This window comes from Macrosteles quadrilineatus, unplaced genomic scaffold, assembly GCF_028750875.1.
Source record: "Macrosteles quadrilineatus isolate MER2022 unplaced genomic scaffold, UCM_ALF_1.0 Scaffold_4__1_contigs__length_99947679, whole genome shotgun sequence".
In the NCBI taxonomy this organism is placed as follows: Eukaryota; Metazoa; Arthropoda; class Insecta; order Hemiptera; family Cicadellidae; genus Macrosteles; species Macrosteles quadrilineatus.
Genome location: NW_026542597.1, coordinates 69,985,583 through 70,003,818, shown reverse-complemented (window position 1 = coordinate 70,003,818; position 18,236 = coordinate 69,985,583). Strand labels below are relative to the sequence as shown.

General features: G+C 35.5%; 2 protein-coding genes across 2 annotated transcripts; both read right to left on the bottom strand.

Moving 5' to 3' along the window:
* Positions 1–13,388: 13,388 nt before the first annotated feature.
* LOC128993027 (uncharacterized protein K02A2.6-like) lies at positions 13,389–15,041 on the bottom strand. Its single transcript, XM_054416781.1, has one exon. It carries the CDS (start codon positions 15,039–15,041, stop codon positions 13,389–13,391), a length of 1,653 nt encoding a protein of 550 aa, XP_054272756.1.
* Positions 15,042–15,139: 98 nt separating this feature from the next.
* Positions 15,140–17,373, bottom strand: LOC128993026 (uncharacterized protein K02A2.6-like). The gene is made up of 3 exons (XM_054416780.1): positions 16,877–17,373; positions 15,394–16,141; positions 15,140–15,166 (listed from the first exon to the last, which is right to left on the bottom strand). Exons 1-3 carry the CDS (start codon positions 17,371–17,373, stop codon positions 15,140–15,142), a joined length of 1,272 nt encoding a protein of 423 aa, XP_054272755.1.
* Positions 17,374–18,236: the final 863 nt, after the last annotated feature.

Here is an 18,236-nt window from a genome sequence, read left to right as displayed (position 1 = left end):
CTGCTCCTTACGGACACGGTGGCAATTAGATAATTTTCATATACAGTATACAATTTATGGGTATCTTTCTGGCAAATCACAGATCCAAAATCTCAAACATCAAAACCAGTAGCATTACTAACATTTTTGTATTTCTTTCACTGGAGAGCATGGACGGAAAGATGGTCCAGAAAAGTGATCCTGCCGCGCAACTACTGTCCTGAATGCAGAAGAACTATCAAACCAACGGTCTTAGCGTAAATTAGGGTTCTTCACCTTTACTTGAATGTTTTCCTAATTATTTACAGGTCATCGTACCTACACACCTCTAGTACTACTACACCTGAAGAACGACGTGTTTCGGCAGGTTTGTGAAGTCAGTGGTTCTGCTTCCGGTCCAGATGCCTACCCGCATTTCACTTCCGTCTCCGCTTCTTCCGCATTTGCACAAACCCCTCCATGTCACGGCACGCGTAGAGGGCAGCCGTGGACAAGATGACGTCAGAGCACCTGCTAAACAACGGTTAACGTCCCGTTTCAACGGTAAGTTGTGTAACGGATAAAAAAGTGTAAAACCGCAATAGTTTGAGTGGCAAAAATAATGGACTTAAGTGTTTAGATGTGGGGTAGGACCGTTATGTTTAGCAGGTGGTGGATTTTTTTTTTGTTTGCAGAAAGTTTTGTCAGGTATATTAAAGGTACTACCGTAAGACAGAGTTAAATTAAATTTTAGTTATGAATGAATCAGGAGTATATCAGATTGTATAATCTTAAACTAGCCTTTTCAATTCAGTTATTAGAATTGAAAATATTCACTTTACAGCTTTGTTTACTTACTTTACAGAAGTTTTTTTTTACTTTACAACACTAGTAACGGATTAAAGGGGTTTACGAATTGAGAGAAAAGAAGAAAAACTATAATGCTTCGAACGTCAACTTATCAGCTGTTAAGACCAATTTAATTGATAATGAGTGGTGCATTGAGTGGTTGGTAGCCTGATGAGAGTAGTTTCATCCATCTGAGTCGTTGCACCACTATCAGTGGAAGGGAGAGGTTATAAACGAAAAAATAACCTCTTTTAGAAACTATGAGTAGTGATTGTTGTACAAAAAAACGGTTGTAGGTAAAGTATTGTACGCAAATCGCGTACATAGTCTTTACGCGATCGTTGCGTAAACTATGTAAAGCCAATTTATCAGAAGCAACTGTGTGAATTTCTGTATATTTAATTTAAACGCAAAATTTAAATATCATTGATGAAATACTTTGATTGATGATTGATGATTGATGATATTCACTCAAAGACCAAACAAACACAACAAGCTGACAATTTTTCATTTTCAATTTTTATTTTTCCAATTAATTCTTTCTTACATCATTATACTTTTTCAAAAGCTGTAAACTCTTTAATGGCTTGTAAAACCATTACATATGACACGGATTGTCACCACAATGGCTATTAAATCGATTGCCATTCGCCATTCGCACACCATTACCCATTATATTACCACAAGGCTATAATCAGCTGTTGAGTGCGTTACTGGTTGTAAAACAGCTGTTACTTGGGAATAACAGCTGATTATGGATATGAGTGTGATGGATACAATATAAAGGTGGGTTAATAACGACTGTGGTGTTTTGTTACATGTGATAAATGTTATAATGATTACTTTATATTAATGTAGAAATTATGATGTATTATTTTTTTTATTATTATTATTGATGTAGGAAAGTAGTCAAATAAATATTTACGAATAAGGAATGTAGCCTAATTGTATAAATTGTGCCAAAAACAATTTGCTGTGTTTAAATCCCGGGCCGGTAGTTCTTTTGGTAAATCTAAATCCATAATTTATTTACGTCAAGAATTAAGACACAAACGAGAGAAGTTGTTTTGTATTGGGAATACAGAAAGGCCACAACACACAACCCTAAGAAGAGGTAACATTGTTAAATATAAAATTGCCTAGTCAGTGATGTATGAAATATTCCTATTTTTTTATTTTACAATTTATATTCGTGTATTTTGCAAGAACTGGGTTCTTTAACAACAAAATTCTCTTTGAAAAAGACGACATATTGTAGTAAAATTCCTAAAATAACATATCTCCCTTTTAAAATTATCTTGTTGATATTGGTGTTTCATTGTCCTGATTAACATAACTCAAATTTATATTTTTACAGAAAGACGAAATATTAAATATTTGTTTACAAATTTATTCCCTCAAAGTTGATAAAAACACAAGATGAATAGGTTTGGTTACTTTTTCCCATCGTCCAATATTACGTTTTTCTGATGGTAGTTGTGTGAAATAGCCTATTTATTGTATCAATTTTGCATTCAGGAGGTGAATACTAAAAATACACCTTAAAATAATATTTTATACTCTGTAAATCTCAGGCGTTTTAACAACAAAAATTCTTAATTTTCCTCCAAACCAATAATAATTACAAAAACCTACACCGTGACACGTAGCCCTAGACACCCCAACTTATCCCGTAATTAAAACCAGATTCCGTGCATGACCTAGGTCTCGCGTCACGTTGTACCGTGGGTATTTTTTGCAACCACGGTGAATGCCCGATTTCGCGACCCATACGTAGTAATTAATCAAAATGTGGATCTAAACGGTGTTTAAGACGAAGTTTGGACTACAAAAGGCCCATGGAGTGTAGTCGTGAATTAGCCAATGATTATAACCTGTAGTACCGCATTAGTTTAATCACTGTTTTGCCACCGTGGGAAGACGCAACTGTCGTCGATTTCGAGCATTAGAACCATTCACCTAATAAGTAGTTTTCTTTGGCATCGATTTCGAGTGATTATTTTATAGACCGATTTGTAGAATGAGTAGTTCTCAGTGTTTATTTGGGTTGATTACATATTAGAAAGGCGTGTTCATGCTCATATAACCTGTCATTCTGCGCACAGTTAATATTTTATATGTGCAAAATACGTGTGATTTTCTAAGTCGTAATTTAGGTATAGGAGTTATTTTAGGTATGTAATTTTATTTTTAGTGCGATTCATCTCCTTAAGATATTAAGTATTTATTATTGAACCTGTATTAGGATTGTTTAGTTCTAGTTGAACAAAATTTAAATTCCTGGTCACAACAATGTTTTTTTTATCTATGAATTTCTATAATGATTTACAAGATAAGAGAATTAAAATATTGAGTATTTGTAAGTATATTTTAAATTTATTTGATACATTTTGACATTTATATTCTGATGTTCAGAAACAGTTTTCGATCTACAATTCATTCCAGCCTTGATAAAGTAATTTATAGCATTTTAGGACCTTTTAACTTTAATCCACATGGTTTGATTAAGATGACAAATTCTACCATGAGTTATCTCATAATTTGTAAATTGCTGAAACCAACGAAAAATTCCGTTAATTTAAAATTAACTATCATTATACTAAACTGCTCCTTTTAAATTGTAAAGTACCTCATTTATACCTTAGTATAAAAAAAGCCTTTACACCATTTGTCGATAGTTTGGACAATTTTTGCATCTTTCAGTGTATTTACTTGTCCAATTAAATATGCTTTAAGATGATTTTTATCGTATAAGTATTATCATCGACTATTAATGAATAACCAATAGTACTATATATTTGGATGTTTTATGATTGGTAACAAATTAGGCATGTACGAATTAAACGGGTAGTTAATTTTAATATCAGGTAATTTTTATGAAATAAAATAGTTCGTTTATTCTAGTAATTTCAAAACTAAAATCCGGTTTTTCATAGGGTTCATCTACTAATGCTATATTCGTAAGGACAAAACGTATGAATCTGAAAAACTGCGTTATTACGCCAAATCTTCAGCTTAAACTTTGCAACAAATTAGGAATATTGTATTTAAATTTTAAAGGGGCAGTTTTTTTTTTTATATAAATCGAAATTAATGATTCTAGAAGTTTGTAAAATACTAGCAGGTCTTAATTCATAAGTATGAAACTTAAGAATCTGTAAAAACTGCGTCATCACAGCACCATCACCATCATTGACACATTTCTAGCTTTCCCTCCATTATCTCTCCACGTGCCCGTCATAACAGTCGCCTTGTGCCTTATCAATCTTATCACCAGACACTTTCTGGTGATTTGTGTCCACAGCCTCCATAATATTCACCGTAAATCCCCTCTGAAATCGACATTTATGACTCTTTTGTCCACTCGACGCTCCGAACTTTATGAGAATGTTGAACTGGAATTAAGATAAAATTTTAGATTAATGTGTGTTTAAGTAAATAAAATTAATGATTGTAACAGAGGTTATTTTTGAGGGTGTACAATTTCTATGGATCGACTAAAATTTTTTAAAATCTATGTGAAAATACTATACAGAACTTTAGATTTATTGGGTTATTTGTACACTGTTTAAAAATTAATACACCACGATACACCCATGAAACCAACTCATTATTTAGGATTTGGAATACTTTATCTGGAGATGACTCCTTTAAAAATAAGTTTTTTAATATAAATTTAATCAACATGTGAGCATCGTTAGTTGAAAAATCAAGCTTTACTTGGGTGGTTACTTTTGTGGCTTCTGTGGCTTTGGTGTTTTAGTTTTTGTTGGGAGATTATATTGTAGTACCTGGGGACCGAGCTTTGCTCGGGGAACTTTATCACTATACTCTGATAGTATTCTTTGGTCAATGTAAATTTGCCCTAAAAAAAATATTTTGCGGTCTATCTTTTCTTGTCATCTGTAACTTCTATTAAAATAATAATATTATAGTTTACCGAAACGATGAGAAATAAGTTTTTAACAATTTGTTTGGTTCCCCTAAACGGCCCAAACTATAGAAAATGGCCAGTATTTTTCATGCTTAATTCGAAAAAGGCAATTAGCGGTAAGAAAATTCTCACCTGCCTTCCTTTGAAGTATCAATCACTGCAAGAACTTGTGCTCCCTCCAAAACTACAACTGGAACCTTTAATTTACCATTTTATTTTACATTTTTTAGTTTTGTTTATTTTTAAATAATAAGGAGTTTGTAATACCATGTAATGAAGAAAATATCTTGTATTGTAAAAATACTTAATTTATAATAAAAAAATATATGATTTATTTATTAATTCATTTTTTGATATGACATGTACTTTAAAATGATGTATGGATTCATAACAGATTTAATATGAATTTAAACTCGAAAGAAATATTTTATCTTCAACAATTTCGAATATTGATTGAGTATCTACAGATGTAAATAAAGATCACGACAAATCCTTGAAGAGGCTGAGTAATAAAATAAAAACTTAGAGGGACAAACAATAACTAATTTACAAAATTAACAATTTGAAACACAACCCTCCAACTCAATAACCACAAAAAATTGGCATTGCACCCGAACCACACCCTATCACTATGCACAACTAGTTGATTTATCCTATACAACTAGTTGGTACATCCTATAATTGCAACAATGTAACTGATTTAGTAGCAATGTCACACCTCTGGATTAATTTCAACAAACAAACAATCTAGATCACGTCCGAACGACAAACACGTCAAACGAGACAGGTGCATGTGTGTTTGTTTGTTTGTTGAACAGCTGTTGATACGGTTGTTGAAAACAGTAAACTGTTTTAGAATCGGACTGCATCACAGTCACAGCTGATTGGGCGAACAGATGTTTTGTGTAAGGGATTCTAACTGTCGTAAAAATCCGGGTAGCTTAAGATAAGTTGAGTATCGGGTGTCAATATTGGATTATGTTCTGTGTCTAGGTTTAGCTTGCACAACTATAACGTAATCTTGTACACTAATACTCTAATATGAGATTTGATAGTATTTGCATCGAAACAGGAAATTTACATTGCAATCGTGTTCTATTTGATGGTTTTCGGGTTTCTTTCTTGCATGACGTCATTTTAATTTTATTCAATGTCAATTTAACATTCGCTTATTAGGTCTGATGATTGGAGTGTTCAATCTAAATCGATCCCAACTTACCATCTTTTATATGTATTTACCGTTTTGTGAGCCAACAGTATAAGTGTAATTATGTTATACTGTACTTGTTATTAAACTATGTGATGTTTATTTAGTTTCCGTGCAGCAGCTACATCCAATCGTGTTGTTGGGCTACATAATCATTCATCTAGAATTTTCTTGTTAGTAAAACATTAAAATTGTTTTCATCGTGGAGTCTGGGATTTTATTGCGTAACATTAAGTAATTTTGCTGCATTTGAATTGTGAAAGCACAAGCAATGTGTTTTGCTTTTTTCAAAATGGTTTTACCCTTTGAACTTTGTGGATTGTGCGAAATCGAATCATAACAATTCTTCCTGCTTTTCCTTCACAGTAAAAACCTAACCTTTTATTATTTCAATCAGGTTTATGGGGGAGACACTAAAATAAAGGTTAAACAAATAAGTTAAATTCAAAATCTGATCGATAAGCAACGCCCAAAATCTCAAACTGTGCAAGGACTTTGTCAACTGTCATAGTTTTGTTAGTAAACTAATTACATTTAGCGTGTATACTAATAGAACATAAATACCATATATTGTCAACTACAAATTGCAAAACTGTAGAAAAATTGTAAATAAAACTTGAATTCTTCACATAAATTCTTACTTAAATTACTTTCCAATAAGAGATCAATGACCCATAAATGCAACAATCGTTCAAGAATGATAAGCCATGTTAACACCATAGCCAATTGACGATTTACCTGGGCGGTTATACATATGTAAATGCACCGTACATACACGCATAAATCACAGCTATTGTAGCCCAAGTGTACGTCACAAAAGGGGTCTGTTGGAATCGGGCAACGGGCAACAAAAGCCCCCCTTGGCCTCTGCCCCCCCCCTACCCCCTCTAGCCCCCCTCTGGTAACAGTATCTCACTTGAGGCGCACCTGTATGGCCTTTTTGGAAACCATTGTACAGGAAAATATCGGTATTAGAGGGGAGATTATTGGTTTTAGTTTTGGACTAGTGTGGGGTAATTTCAATGGGGGAGGGTCTTTTGAAATAAGTCACGCACAGCACCTGTTTGAGGGGTGAAAAAGCAGAGGGTCGCTTCTGAATCAGTGTAAATAAAACCCTCCCTCGACCAAGGGGCACGTCCGAGGTACGATCCCCACAATAGACCAGACAGTTGCGATCTTTGATGCAAATTACGTGGGCGAAGACAGGTTACGTGTTTACAGCCCGTGGATGAAATGTGACGATAACGTACGTGGTTTAGGATACGTTGTCGGTTAGTTGAAGTGCAAGTTTTGTTTAAGTTCGGTACGAGAGTAACACGTTTGGTTCCGAGCATATTAAAATTATTTCTGGGGTATGTATTGGCCAGTAGCGTCAAAGACTGATTACTTAAACTTAAAATTAATGGTTTCTTAGAAGACATTTGTTTGAGTAGTCGAGTGTTATGGTGCTCGCCTTCAATGTAAAGTTGACTGGGTCAAACCTAAGCAGTGTTGGTTTTCGGCCTGGATGCTAAGGTATGTGAAGTTAGCGTACTTAAAAATATTGGAGAGCTAACTATCAAACAACTTACGATTGGTATGAAAAAATTGGTACGCTTAATGTGGCTAAGGTACGCCAACTTCACGGATCCCAGAGGCCATTTGTTATTGTGTCATTGAATAGAATGTCGATTGTAGCAGATGAACAAGACCAGGGGTTGGACCGTTCATTTAAAAAGTATAAACAATACTAAATGCGTTAAAACATAAAAAAGTTAAGTCTCAGATTTCAGTAAGAGTGTAAGAGGTGAATTTACTATATCTTCCCAAAGATGAGAATCGTCTGTGATTCTTTGATACAATTTGCTCAAACTGTTTTAAAAATAACAATGACAATTATGGCAATTCTTAATTAATAATTAAGAAAGGTTTAAAAATTGAAATATTGAGTATAAAAAAATTTTCAAAGGAATTATCGGTGTACAAAACCAAATATAACGAAAGCCCGGTCCAAATAACGGGTTTAATTCAGATGTTATGTTGACTTTAAAAACTGCAATGTCTTCAATGAAATTCCATAGTGCAGATAAATTTTAAAAAACACCAAGGTAAATGAATGAATCAATTATGATAACGGGCATTTAAACCGATAAGATAACCGGAAAGTTACACCTGTATTTCCTTATCTGTTTAAATACCCACTACTGTATCTCTGGGATTGCTATTAATTGTATTTTAATATTCAGATTGTTAACTGAATCTTATCTTTCATTGATTTTCTTTTAATGGTCTTTTAAAATATTTACTATTAAAAAATTATCAAAAGAATTATCGGTGTACAAAACAAAATTTAACAAAATCCCAGTCCAAATAACAGGTTTGGTTCAGATGTTATGTTGCCTTTAAAAACTGCATGCCGTGAACGAAATTCCATAGTAGAGATAAATTTAAAAATTCCAAGGAAAATGAATGAATCAATGATGATAACGGGCATTTAAACCGATAAGATAACCGGAGTGTTACACCTGTATTTCCTTATCTGTTTCAATACCCACTACTGTATCTCTCGGATTGCAATTAATCGTATTTTAATTTTCAAATTTTTACTGAACCTTATCTTTCATTGATATTTTTTATTGGTCTTTTAATTGTTAATGCATTTTTCTGACGTAATTTGCCTTTTTACATTGGGATTAACAGTACTCATAAATAATTTTATTTTCATTTTTTATGAGTGATTTAATAGTGAGGTCAAACAAAAATGTAATATAATATTTGTTGTGAAATTAAAAATCTTTTAATTGATAATACATACGCTAGTAATAATATTATAACTGAAAAATGCACTAATTCCGAATGCAGGATGCGGTAGGAATATATAATTACTACATTAGGATTAGTTGTAACAATAAACAGATTAATCCATTTGGAGAAAAGTCAGTAACTCTTTGGTGGTTGGAGACCGCGAGGAGTTTGTCGATGTTGTAGAAATAAAATAAAATATATTAAGAAAGAGTTTTAAAATTGTATAATTTATTAACATACGTCCAATATGTGAAAATTAAGGTATATAAATCCGTTACAACGACAATACACAACCAAAGATGAACTTAGCGACACGATTCAAATCAGCCGGATGAATTTTAACTACCAATAAACCTCTCAAACACCAATAAAATATTAAGCAACCAATTAAACGTTCGCTTAGGAGTTTAAAAAACGCGTAAAACGCAAAATCGGTTGCTTAGTTAATAACAGTAAATCACCCCATTAGCATAATAATAAAAGACCAATTACATTTTCCGACTTGAAAACATTAAAGTAATCCTGAAGGGATGATTTTAAGGGAACGGGTAGTAAAACTGTCAGCTGCAGATCCACCGTTCCGTTACTTTTATGGGAATAAATCAGTAAGAGTTAAAATATTTCTCGATATCCATTTTTTCATATTCGGTCGTAAAATAAGGTGCGCTGTTAGTGTGCTTGATATAAAACAACCCTCTTGCCTAAGGAAACCCCCCCCCCTTTCAACCCCCCTCAACAACCCCCCCCCCCCCCGAGAGCTTATAAAACCAAACAAATTACCTCCTCAGGAGCGTATCCGAATAAAACCTATAAACCTCTTTATTTCTCTTTTTTATTAACAATCCCCGCGCCGGAGCCCCTAGTTTGCATAGGCATGCGACAAGTGGCATAATCCCTGAATTTGCATCCTTTGTTAGCTCGCAGGAATTGAAAGGGAATTCGGAAAAGAATTTCTACGCTACTGGAAATAGGTTTGCTTGTATGCAATGCGTTTGATTAGCAAAGAAATTGTTTGTTTAGGAAAGAATTCTGATATAAATTTGTGTAACAGTGTTTACTACAGATATCGAAATTTTAAGGTTAGTTTTGTTTGTATTTAAACTTGTCAACAGTGGGATGTAATAAACTACTGTACGTAAAACTATGGTTCAGCTAACGTGTGTTCAAAAAGCACTATAGAGGTGAAATTTATTTAGGAAACGTCTAAAATCGAAATGCCTAAGCTTTGTCAGCGAAATGTCAGCTTTGTTAGCGAAATTCCCATGTAGGGAAGGTATCAACATTTCAATAAAAACACACCTCAATACCTTTCCCGTAGCAGCATACCTAGGTATCCATTAAAATTAATGTTATTTAAATAAGAAATAAATCTGACAGTTTTCAGGGTATATTTTGGTATAAATAAAAATGAATAATAAAAATAAATATAAATGGAAATTTGCTTAGTCTGCAGGTTTGCTGCGGCGGGGGTATTGTTTGACTATAAAGTAAAACATAATTGGTTCTATGATTAAACTTCATGTATGTAAACCATTAATCGAACAAACACATAAAGTTTATTTTCGTATAATTTAAAGTTTCTATCTACAGTTATAAAAAATTATTTTATTACAAGACAAATCTAGCTTTAAACTAAACAGCTTTCAATATTGCTTGCAGCATTATTTATCGAAGATAATGTGCTATCCTGGAAGTCTTGCATTTTCTGTAACACATATATGTAATGGCAGGGGGATTCCTTTGGGTAAAAGATGTTTTATACTTTGTTGTGTTGATTTCGAATACAATAAATAATTTATTGAAGTTTGAAACCAATTAATTTCTTTAGTTTTGATGTTAGGTTAATTATGAATATGAACTGATCAACAATAATCAAATCGTAACTATTTTTTATAATGAGTTTAAAACAGTTCCATCAAATCTTTGAATGTTTCTTTCAGTTTTTACACCAGTGACCTAAACTAATTCAAGGTTAGGTTAGGCTCATGGTTACTAGCTATGAAGCTATGAGTGAAGTAATAAAATTCAATTCGTAGTCAATAACATATATTTGGAATTTTTTTAATGCACACGTGATCCTCATAAAATACATCACTTTGGGCAAATAAGAAGATAGTTAAAGTGGTTTTAATTATAATGTTAAACTCCATAATGTTTAAACTTATTATATTAAATTACTCGTTAGCTAAAAAGATTGTAGTAATAACAAATTCGTGGTAGCCAAATTTGTCTTTTCACCGTGTTTAAAAAAAAATCACTGTAGCCGAGATTATCTCATCGTAAAAATTATAAAAGCAATATTCATACTAATTAACTAAATATGGCTTAATTACCTTCGACTTTAATCCACAGGTTGACCAAGAAATGTTAGAACTTGTTACTGATAACATAACCTACTTGTTTACTCCCAGTCATAAAACCCACCCTGATAGAGGCTAGCTGTTAAACCACCCCAACAGAGGCTAGAAGTGGTTAAACCTCCAATAAAACGGTCAAGACTATTGTACATAATGGTCACTTCCAGACCAAGTTAAGTATCTGTGTTAACTGAGTCATGAATATTTTAAATAGCAATGTACATACTGTTGAGATACGTAGAGCTGTTTTATTGTAGTAGTAGATGTTTAACTAGCAATATACTCGTAAGCAAAGAAACGTATATTTTAGAGACGTGTTAAATAGTTAAAACCATTCATATAACAACAGAAATTAAAATAGTTCCAATAATAATCACAGTAATTTGTTAAAACATTTTACTGTAATATTTCAAAAATCAGTGTTGGTACCTATGTCTTTGGTAGCGGCTGTATTGGGACGGTGGTGTCGTCCTGTAATCCAGCTACTATCTTTTTTTACAAGAGGTCACGAATTGTGGATATTTCACTGTGGATGCGATAATCTTTGGTGTGGATTAACGTCCGTACTCGTGGGTACTACGACTATTCGCAGTACTATCCTGATTATTTGACCAATTCGTTAATAACAAGGCAAAAATTTTGTTCGGATTCCACTATAAACTGTAGTTCCTTAGTTGCCATTAGCTGTATGGGTTATTAATTAACAGCTGTTTCTAAGGAATATGTCGGCCTTGGTCACTAACAAGACTACAAGATCGCACTCATCCTACACTCATCTCGATTCATACTTGGATTAAAATACCTACTTTGTATGGTCACCATTTAAAAAAAAGGTATTTAAGTATTCAGGTTGAACAGTATTTTGTTTAATATCTATATACTTGAAAAACTACAAATTTATCTAATATGAAGTATATAAAAAGTGATATTTACCAGAATTGTATTGATTAAACTGTATTCTATATTTTTATAACATAGGCCTTGTATAAGATTACGTTGAGATAAGCAATATTTTATTTTATTAACGTCTTTCTAGTTTTTAAAAGTTTGGTTATTTTGTAAAAAAGTATTCTTCCTAAAACAGAATTGTACTTTTTGGTATTCAATAAGCTTGTATTGTTAGCTTGTAATGTCAATGTTAGGATTTTGTCACAATAATCATAAGTTGGTTAATTTAAATAGGAGATCCGTGTTTTTGTTGTTAGTATTGATTATATCTTAAGGTGCAATTATCTATATCTTTGGTCCAAAGTTAGTTTAAAAAACATTTTTTCAGTGTGTATCTTTTCACAGTTTCTTTCACCCTTGGCGAATTCATTTTTAAGCTGATGAAATCATCTTCTTAGATGGCCTCCTTCATCAATGACCTCATTATTAAACAAATAAACCATCGTTTCCCATCTGTGATTCATATATACATTTTCATCGCCCAAACACCGGCGTCCTGTGACACCTAAAAGTCAAAATCGAACGAACAAACAACTTCAGGATCACACTCCTAAACTCTGTCACAATACAAAAAGCCCAAAAAATGTGGCATCCACTTTGTAGAAGCTATTAGTTAAAAACCGGTGGACCCCGATAAAATACAATGTAAAGGACATAAATATCAGCTGATCAGACGGTCAGGTGTCCGTGGACATTCTTGCATGCTGTAGACACGATCAGCTCATAACGTGTTTGTTCACGCCGTCAAACATTCTTCTTCTTCTCTACTTGGCTGACGACTATTTCGGATTCTAATTCTGAATTCCAGAAGCTTTAAGGCGGCGAGTTTTCTTATGGAAATACCAACATCGTGTTAAAAAAGGAAGGTGTTAGAATTTGAACACCTGTTGTAGTTTTTTTTCGGGAATTGTGAAAAACTAGAAAATTGGGGAGTGTGTATTCATATAGTTAATCGTTAGTTTGCAAAATATTTTGATGTAGTAAAGAGTAACAAGGATAATATTGTTACAACTACACGTATCGTAATTACGTCCACTAACCTGTTATGCATTTACTAGACTGCTTGTCTCCGACGTCGGGCTGTGACGTCAGCTGTTGTCGTCATCGGTGGTCAGTGTAGCCAATTCATAAACTGAAATTCCTCTTGCTACTTTACTTTAATAATATACTACACTCGCCCCAACTTAAAATCAAGCTCTTCCTTTAATAGGCCTAAATAATAATCCTAGGCCTAATACCAAAAATCCTTAACCAATTTCAAAGTCCATAGTTCGTTGCATTTAACTTAAAACTTTTCTTCAAATAACTCAAAATAAAAATTACTTCTTCAGTTACACAGTCGACTGTTTACTTAAAGATCAAGCCTCCTCGGCTTACGAACGGCCCGTTGAGACCGTCTAAGAAGTTGCGGGCTTGACTGCACTTCATGTCTTTCTTCAAGTCTTGGTAGAGGGCTAGATGCTTCTGGCAGGCTTCGCCTCTGATGTGAGGGCGTTATCGCCTCTGGCTGAGGGCTAGGTATCTTCACTGGTGAAATAGGCCTAACCGGAGGTGATGCCTTGGCTGGTGATGGCTGTGGAATTCGCCTATCCACCAAAGTCTCCTCTTCGTCTCCCAGAAGACTGGAACGCAGATGGTCCGCATGACAGAACCGGACCTTGCCTAACACACTTACAACATAAGTCGCAGGGCTTCTTTGCTCCATCACTTTTCCCGGAACCCAGGACACATGCTCCCCTCTGACCGTCTTCACCCACACCTTATCTCCTTTGCCAAAATATCTAGCACCACCTCGGATGCTGTTTGCAGCTGAACGTTGCTGTTCCTTCTTTTTATCAATCACTGACAACAAATTAGGCTTAAGTAGGGTTAATTTTGTTCTGGGTTTCCATTGGAGAAACAACTCGGCTGGTGAGAGTCCAGTTACTGTGCTGGGTGTGTTCCGGTACACAAACAGGAAGTTGTCTAATTTATGCTGTAAGGTAACACCTACCAATTGACTTTCTATCACTTGCCTCTGCAGATTTTTCTTTACCTCTTGCACACATCTTTCGGCTGCGCCATTGGACGCAGGGTGATAGGGGGGTGACAAGGTGAATTTTATACCATTCCTACTCAGAAACTCCCTGAACTCGGCACTCGTAAAATTAGGTGCATTGTCACTTACCAGTTCTTCCGGCAACCCATAAGCAGCAAACAAGGTTCGTAATCTTTCAATGGTCTTGAATGATGTAGTTGATTTCATAAGAAATACTTCAAGCCATTTTGAAAAACTGTCAACTATAACTAACAGTTGTTGTCTAGTTTGCGGATCTTCCGCATAGTCAATATGAATTCTCTGCCATCTGTTGGTAGTTCTAGGCCATTGATACAATGGCACCTTAACGGCAGCATTTCTAGTGCACTGACAAACAGTGCAGGTAGACACTGTTTCCTCTATGTTTTTCTCAAGACCAGGCCACCAGACGTAGCTCCTGGCTAACATTTTCATACGCGATATTCCTGGATGCTGGTCATGTAGTAATCGGATTACAGCACTCCGAAGCTTTTCGGGCACGACTACTCGTGCTCCCCAAACGACACAATTGTTGTCAACCGACAGTTCATCCTTCCTTCTGAAATATGCAATTAACTCAGGTTCATCGGCCGAACGCCAACCGTGCCAAATAAAGTCCCTTACTTTTGATAACACAGGATCCCTATCAGTCAATCTAGCAATATCTTTAGCCGTAATAGGTGTGTCGTCACTCACCAATTTGTAGCAGCTAAATACTTCCACCACATTTTCCACGTGAGAGAGGTGATTGGCCTCCAATTCCATGGTCTCATCATTGGGCAGCGGCAATCTTGAAAGGGCATCAGCATGAGGGAGATCCACCCCACGCCTGTACTTCACCTCGAAGTTATAGGCTGACAAAATCAACGCCCAGCGTTGAAGACGAGCCGCAGCTACACACGGCACTGAGATGAGAAAGTACTGCTCCAACACCCCGTGGGCTCGCATCACATGTCAAAATCAAAGGTTTATGCACGTCATAGTGAACCAATACATCAGTAGACAACACCCATTGTTTACCCTGCTGAAAACCCTCTGAACACCTTTTAGACCATACCCAAGGTTCGTCCTTTCTAAGTAGGTCATAGAAACAGCTTATTTTATCTGACAGGTTACAAATGAATTTACCATAATAGTTGATTAGGCCTACATAGGCCTTGAGCTCTTCCTTACACGTTGGTTCTGGAGCGTCACGGATCGCTTCCAAAATACCTTCCTGGGGACTAATTCCCTCTGAAGTCAAACAGTATCCCAGATATTGAACAGAAGGCTGTAAAAATTTACATTTGCTTTGGTTTACCTTAACTCCATAGCCTTGAAGTCGCTGCAGAACATGTTCCAATCTTGTTAGAGCCTCCTCTCGGGATGATCCACCAACCAACACATCATCCAGGTACGCCACTGTACCTGGGAGTCCTCCAATTATCTTGTCCATCGCCGCCTGGAAGAGGGCCGGGGCTGACGACAAGCCATATGGTAAGCGACGTAGCCGCACGAGACCTTTATGTGTCGCCAATGTCAGAAGTTCCTGAGACTCCTCTGCAACAGCAAGCTGGAGGTACGCCGCCTCCAAATCCAACACAGAAAAACATTTACAGCCTGCTAACGAGGCAAATATATCTTCGGGCTGCGGCAACGGATAATGTTCTGACTGTATAACCTGGTTCAGAGTAACTTTAAAGTCCCCGCACAAGCGGACACCTTGTTTCTTTTGTATAACTACTATTGGGGTAGCCCACTGTGAGCTTGTAACAGGGTAGGCAATACCTTCGGATATCATCCGATCAATCTCTTGTTCAACAGAAGTACGCAAGGCGTACGGAACAGGTCTATATTTACAAAACTTAGGGATAGAGTTTTCTTTTAAGACTATCCTAGCCTCAACATCTTTGATCTCCCCCGGACCACCTCTAAATACAGAGACATATTTTTGTTTTAATGCCTTAACCTCATTAGGTTCTATAGAAACCTTTCCGGTTAGGTTAGGTAAAACCCCATCTTTGGCTGCCTCATTAGGCTTGGGTTCATGACTACCAGTAGCGGTTGCGCTAGCAAAATTACATGAGAAAATTGATTTCCAATCTAAATCAATGTGCTTAATCCAGTTTCTTCCTAAGAGCATTGGTTGGTTAGTACGATTTATTTGAACCACAATCATAGGCAAACAATAAGAATGGTCCTTGTAGTCAACATTGACTTGAGCTTGCCCAGTTACTATGACTTCGTTGCCAGAATAGGTTAACAACTTAATATCTACAGATCTCAATGGAACGTGAGAAAAATATTTCTCAAATATTTCCTGAGGACACACTGACAGTGCCGAACCAGTGTCAATTTCCATAACTACAGGCACATTCTCTATAGCTAGCCTTACCTTGTAATCAGAGTTACTTGAGCATGAACCAATATTATATAGAGACAAATTTTCCACTTCCTCATTTATGTCTAGGCTAGGCTTCCCTTTATCTTCCAGTTGATGCACCTTATACCTTCCTTTTAGCTGGCTTTTTGCGGCAGTTTCGCCTTTAGATTTGCACGCCTTGCTAAGATGGCCTACTCTTCTACACAAATTACACCTATAATTACTATAAGGACACATATGAGCCTTATGATCCCAACTTGTGCAACGATAACACTTTATCTTGTTATCATTATTTTTCTCTTCAAAAGATTTTAACTTGTACCCAGCAGGATTCCCATTTTTCACAGGACCACGTGCACACTTTTTCACACTAAATTTGGAAATATCTTGCACAGGATGATTCCCGAATAAGCCTGTTTGCCTTTCAGCCTGTTCTAGCATGAGCGCTTGAGCAAAAGTTTTGCTCAAATCTAATTCTTCGGAAAGCAACTTTTGCCTTATTCCATCATTACTAATGCCTGATATTAGTTTGTCCCTCAAAGCATCATTTAAGAATGTACCGAAATTACAAGTACTGGCTAAATGTTTGATAGCGACCATAAATTCCGCTATTGACTCTGCCGGTTTTTGACAACGACTATAAAACGTATATCGTTCCGCAACAACGAGCCTTTTAGGAGCAAAATGTTCTTCCAATGTTTTACTTAGGCTTTCGTATGTTTCATCGTCAATCTTCTTAGGGGATATTAAGTCCATTAACACAGCCAAAATCTTAGGCCCAATCACTGTTATCAAGATGGAGACATGATTCGTCGACTTGACATCGTTGGCCTTGAAGTAATGCTTGAGTCGTAATAAATACGAACTGATGTCCTCTTCGTGGGGATTAAATTCCGAGACTCTACCGATACTCGACATTTCGCACTTTTGCGGTTTTAAAGAACGCACTTTACAAAACTTTCACTAGTTTTACTGCGACAAAACCAATATTTAATCCGGCGACTGCGCCATTATTACAACTACACGTATCGTAATTACGTCCACTAACCTGTTATGCATTTACTAGACTGCTTGTCTCCGACGTCGGGCTGTGACGTCAGCTGTTGTCGTCATCGGTGGTCAGTGTAGCCAATTCATAAACTTAAATTCCTCTTGCTACTTTACTTTAATAACATACTACAAATATAAAGAAAAAAATACGACAAAATGAGACTTTGTTTATGAGGCCCTTCCTTGAGCATACACTTAAATTTACCAGAAAATAATTGTCCAAGTCAATATTTGGTTTTTTTACTAAATTAGTATTTGAGCTTTTTTTATGTTAAAAAGCTACATCTATAATTGAATTACTACACAATTGGGTTTTACTTATCCACGCAACGATTAAGTTGTAAACTTAACGTTGTTCTTTTCTTTTCCACAAAATCTGTTTTGTAAACATACATTGAGTTCTATAAGAAAAGAACTCATAAGTAAGATATGATTGGAAGCTGTTGGGCAGAATCGACTGTAAAATCGAGTACTAAAATTCACAAGCGGAGATGGACAAATAAAATAAACACGCGCAACGAAAACCACATATGTTGGCTCGTAAACTCAAAAATATGCTTCACGTAGTCCCGTTTGGGGTTTATTTCTTTTTTATCCAACACTTTCGGTTCACCCTGTTTTGCGTGTACGAAATACACAGCTGTAAATTTGAGTGCATTGTAGTTTAGTATAAACTGACCTGAGAAGTTGAACTTTTATCTGAGCTTTTAAGAGTTCTTGTACTCGAATTT

What these genes read in the sequence shown, in the direction of transcription:
- LOC128993026 (XM_054416780.1), bottom strand. Translation starts at nt 17,373, where the DNA reads ATGTCGAGTATCGGTAGAGTCTCGGAATTTAATCCCCACGAAGAGGAC. An exon ending in ATGCTAGAACAGGCTGAAAG is followed by an intron (nt 16,142 to 16,876) that starts GCAAACAGGCTT and finishes TAATTTTGCTAG; the next exon opens with CGCAACCGCTACTGGTAGTC. An exon ending in TTCAAGGCTATGGAGTTAAG is followed by an intron (nt 15,167 to 15,393) that starts GTAAACCAAAGC and finishes TGACCTACTTAG; the next exon opens with AAAGGACGAACCTTGGGTAT.
- LOC128993027 (XM_054416781.1), bottom strand. Translation starts at nt 15,041, where the DNA reads ATGCGAGCCCACGGGGTGTTGGAGCAGTACTTTCTCATCTCAGTGCCG.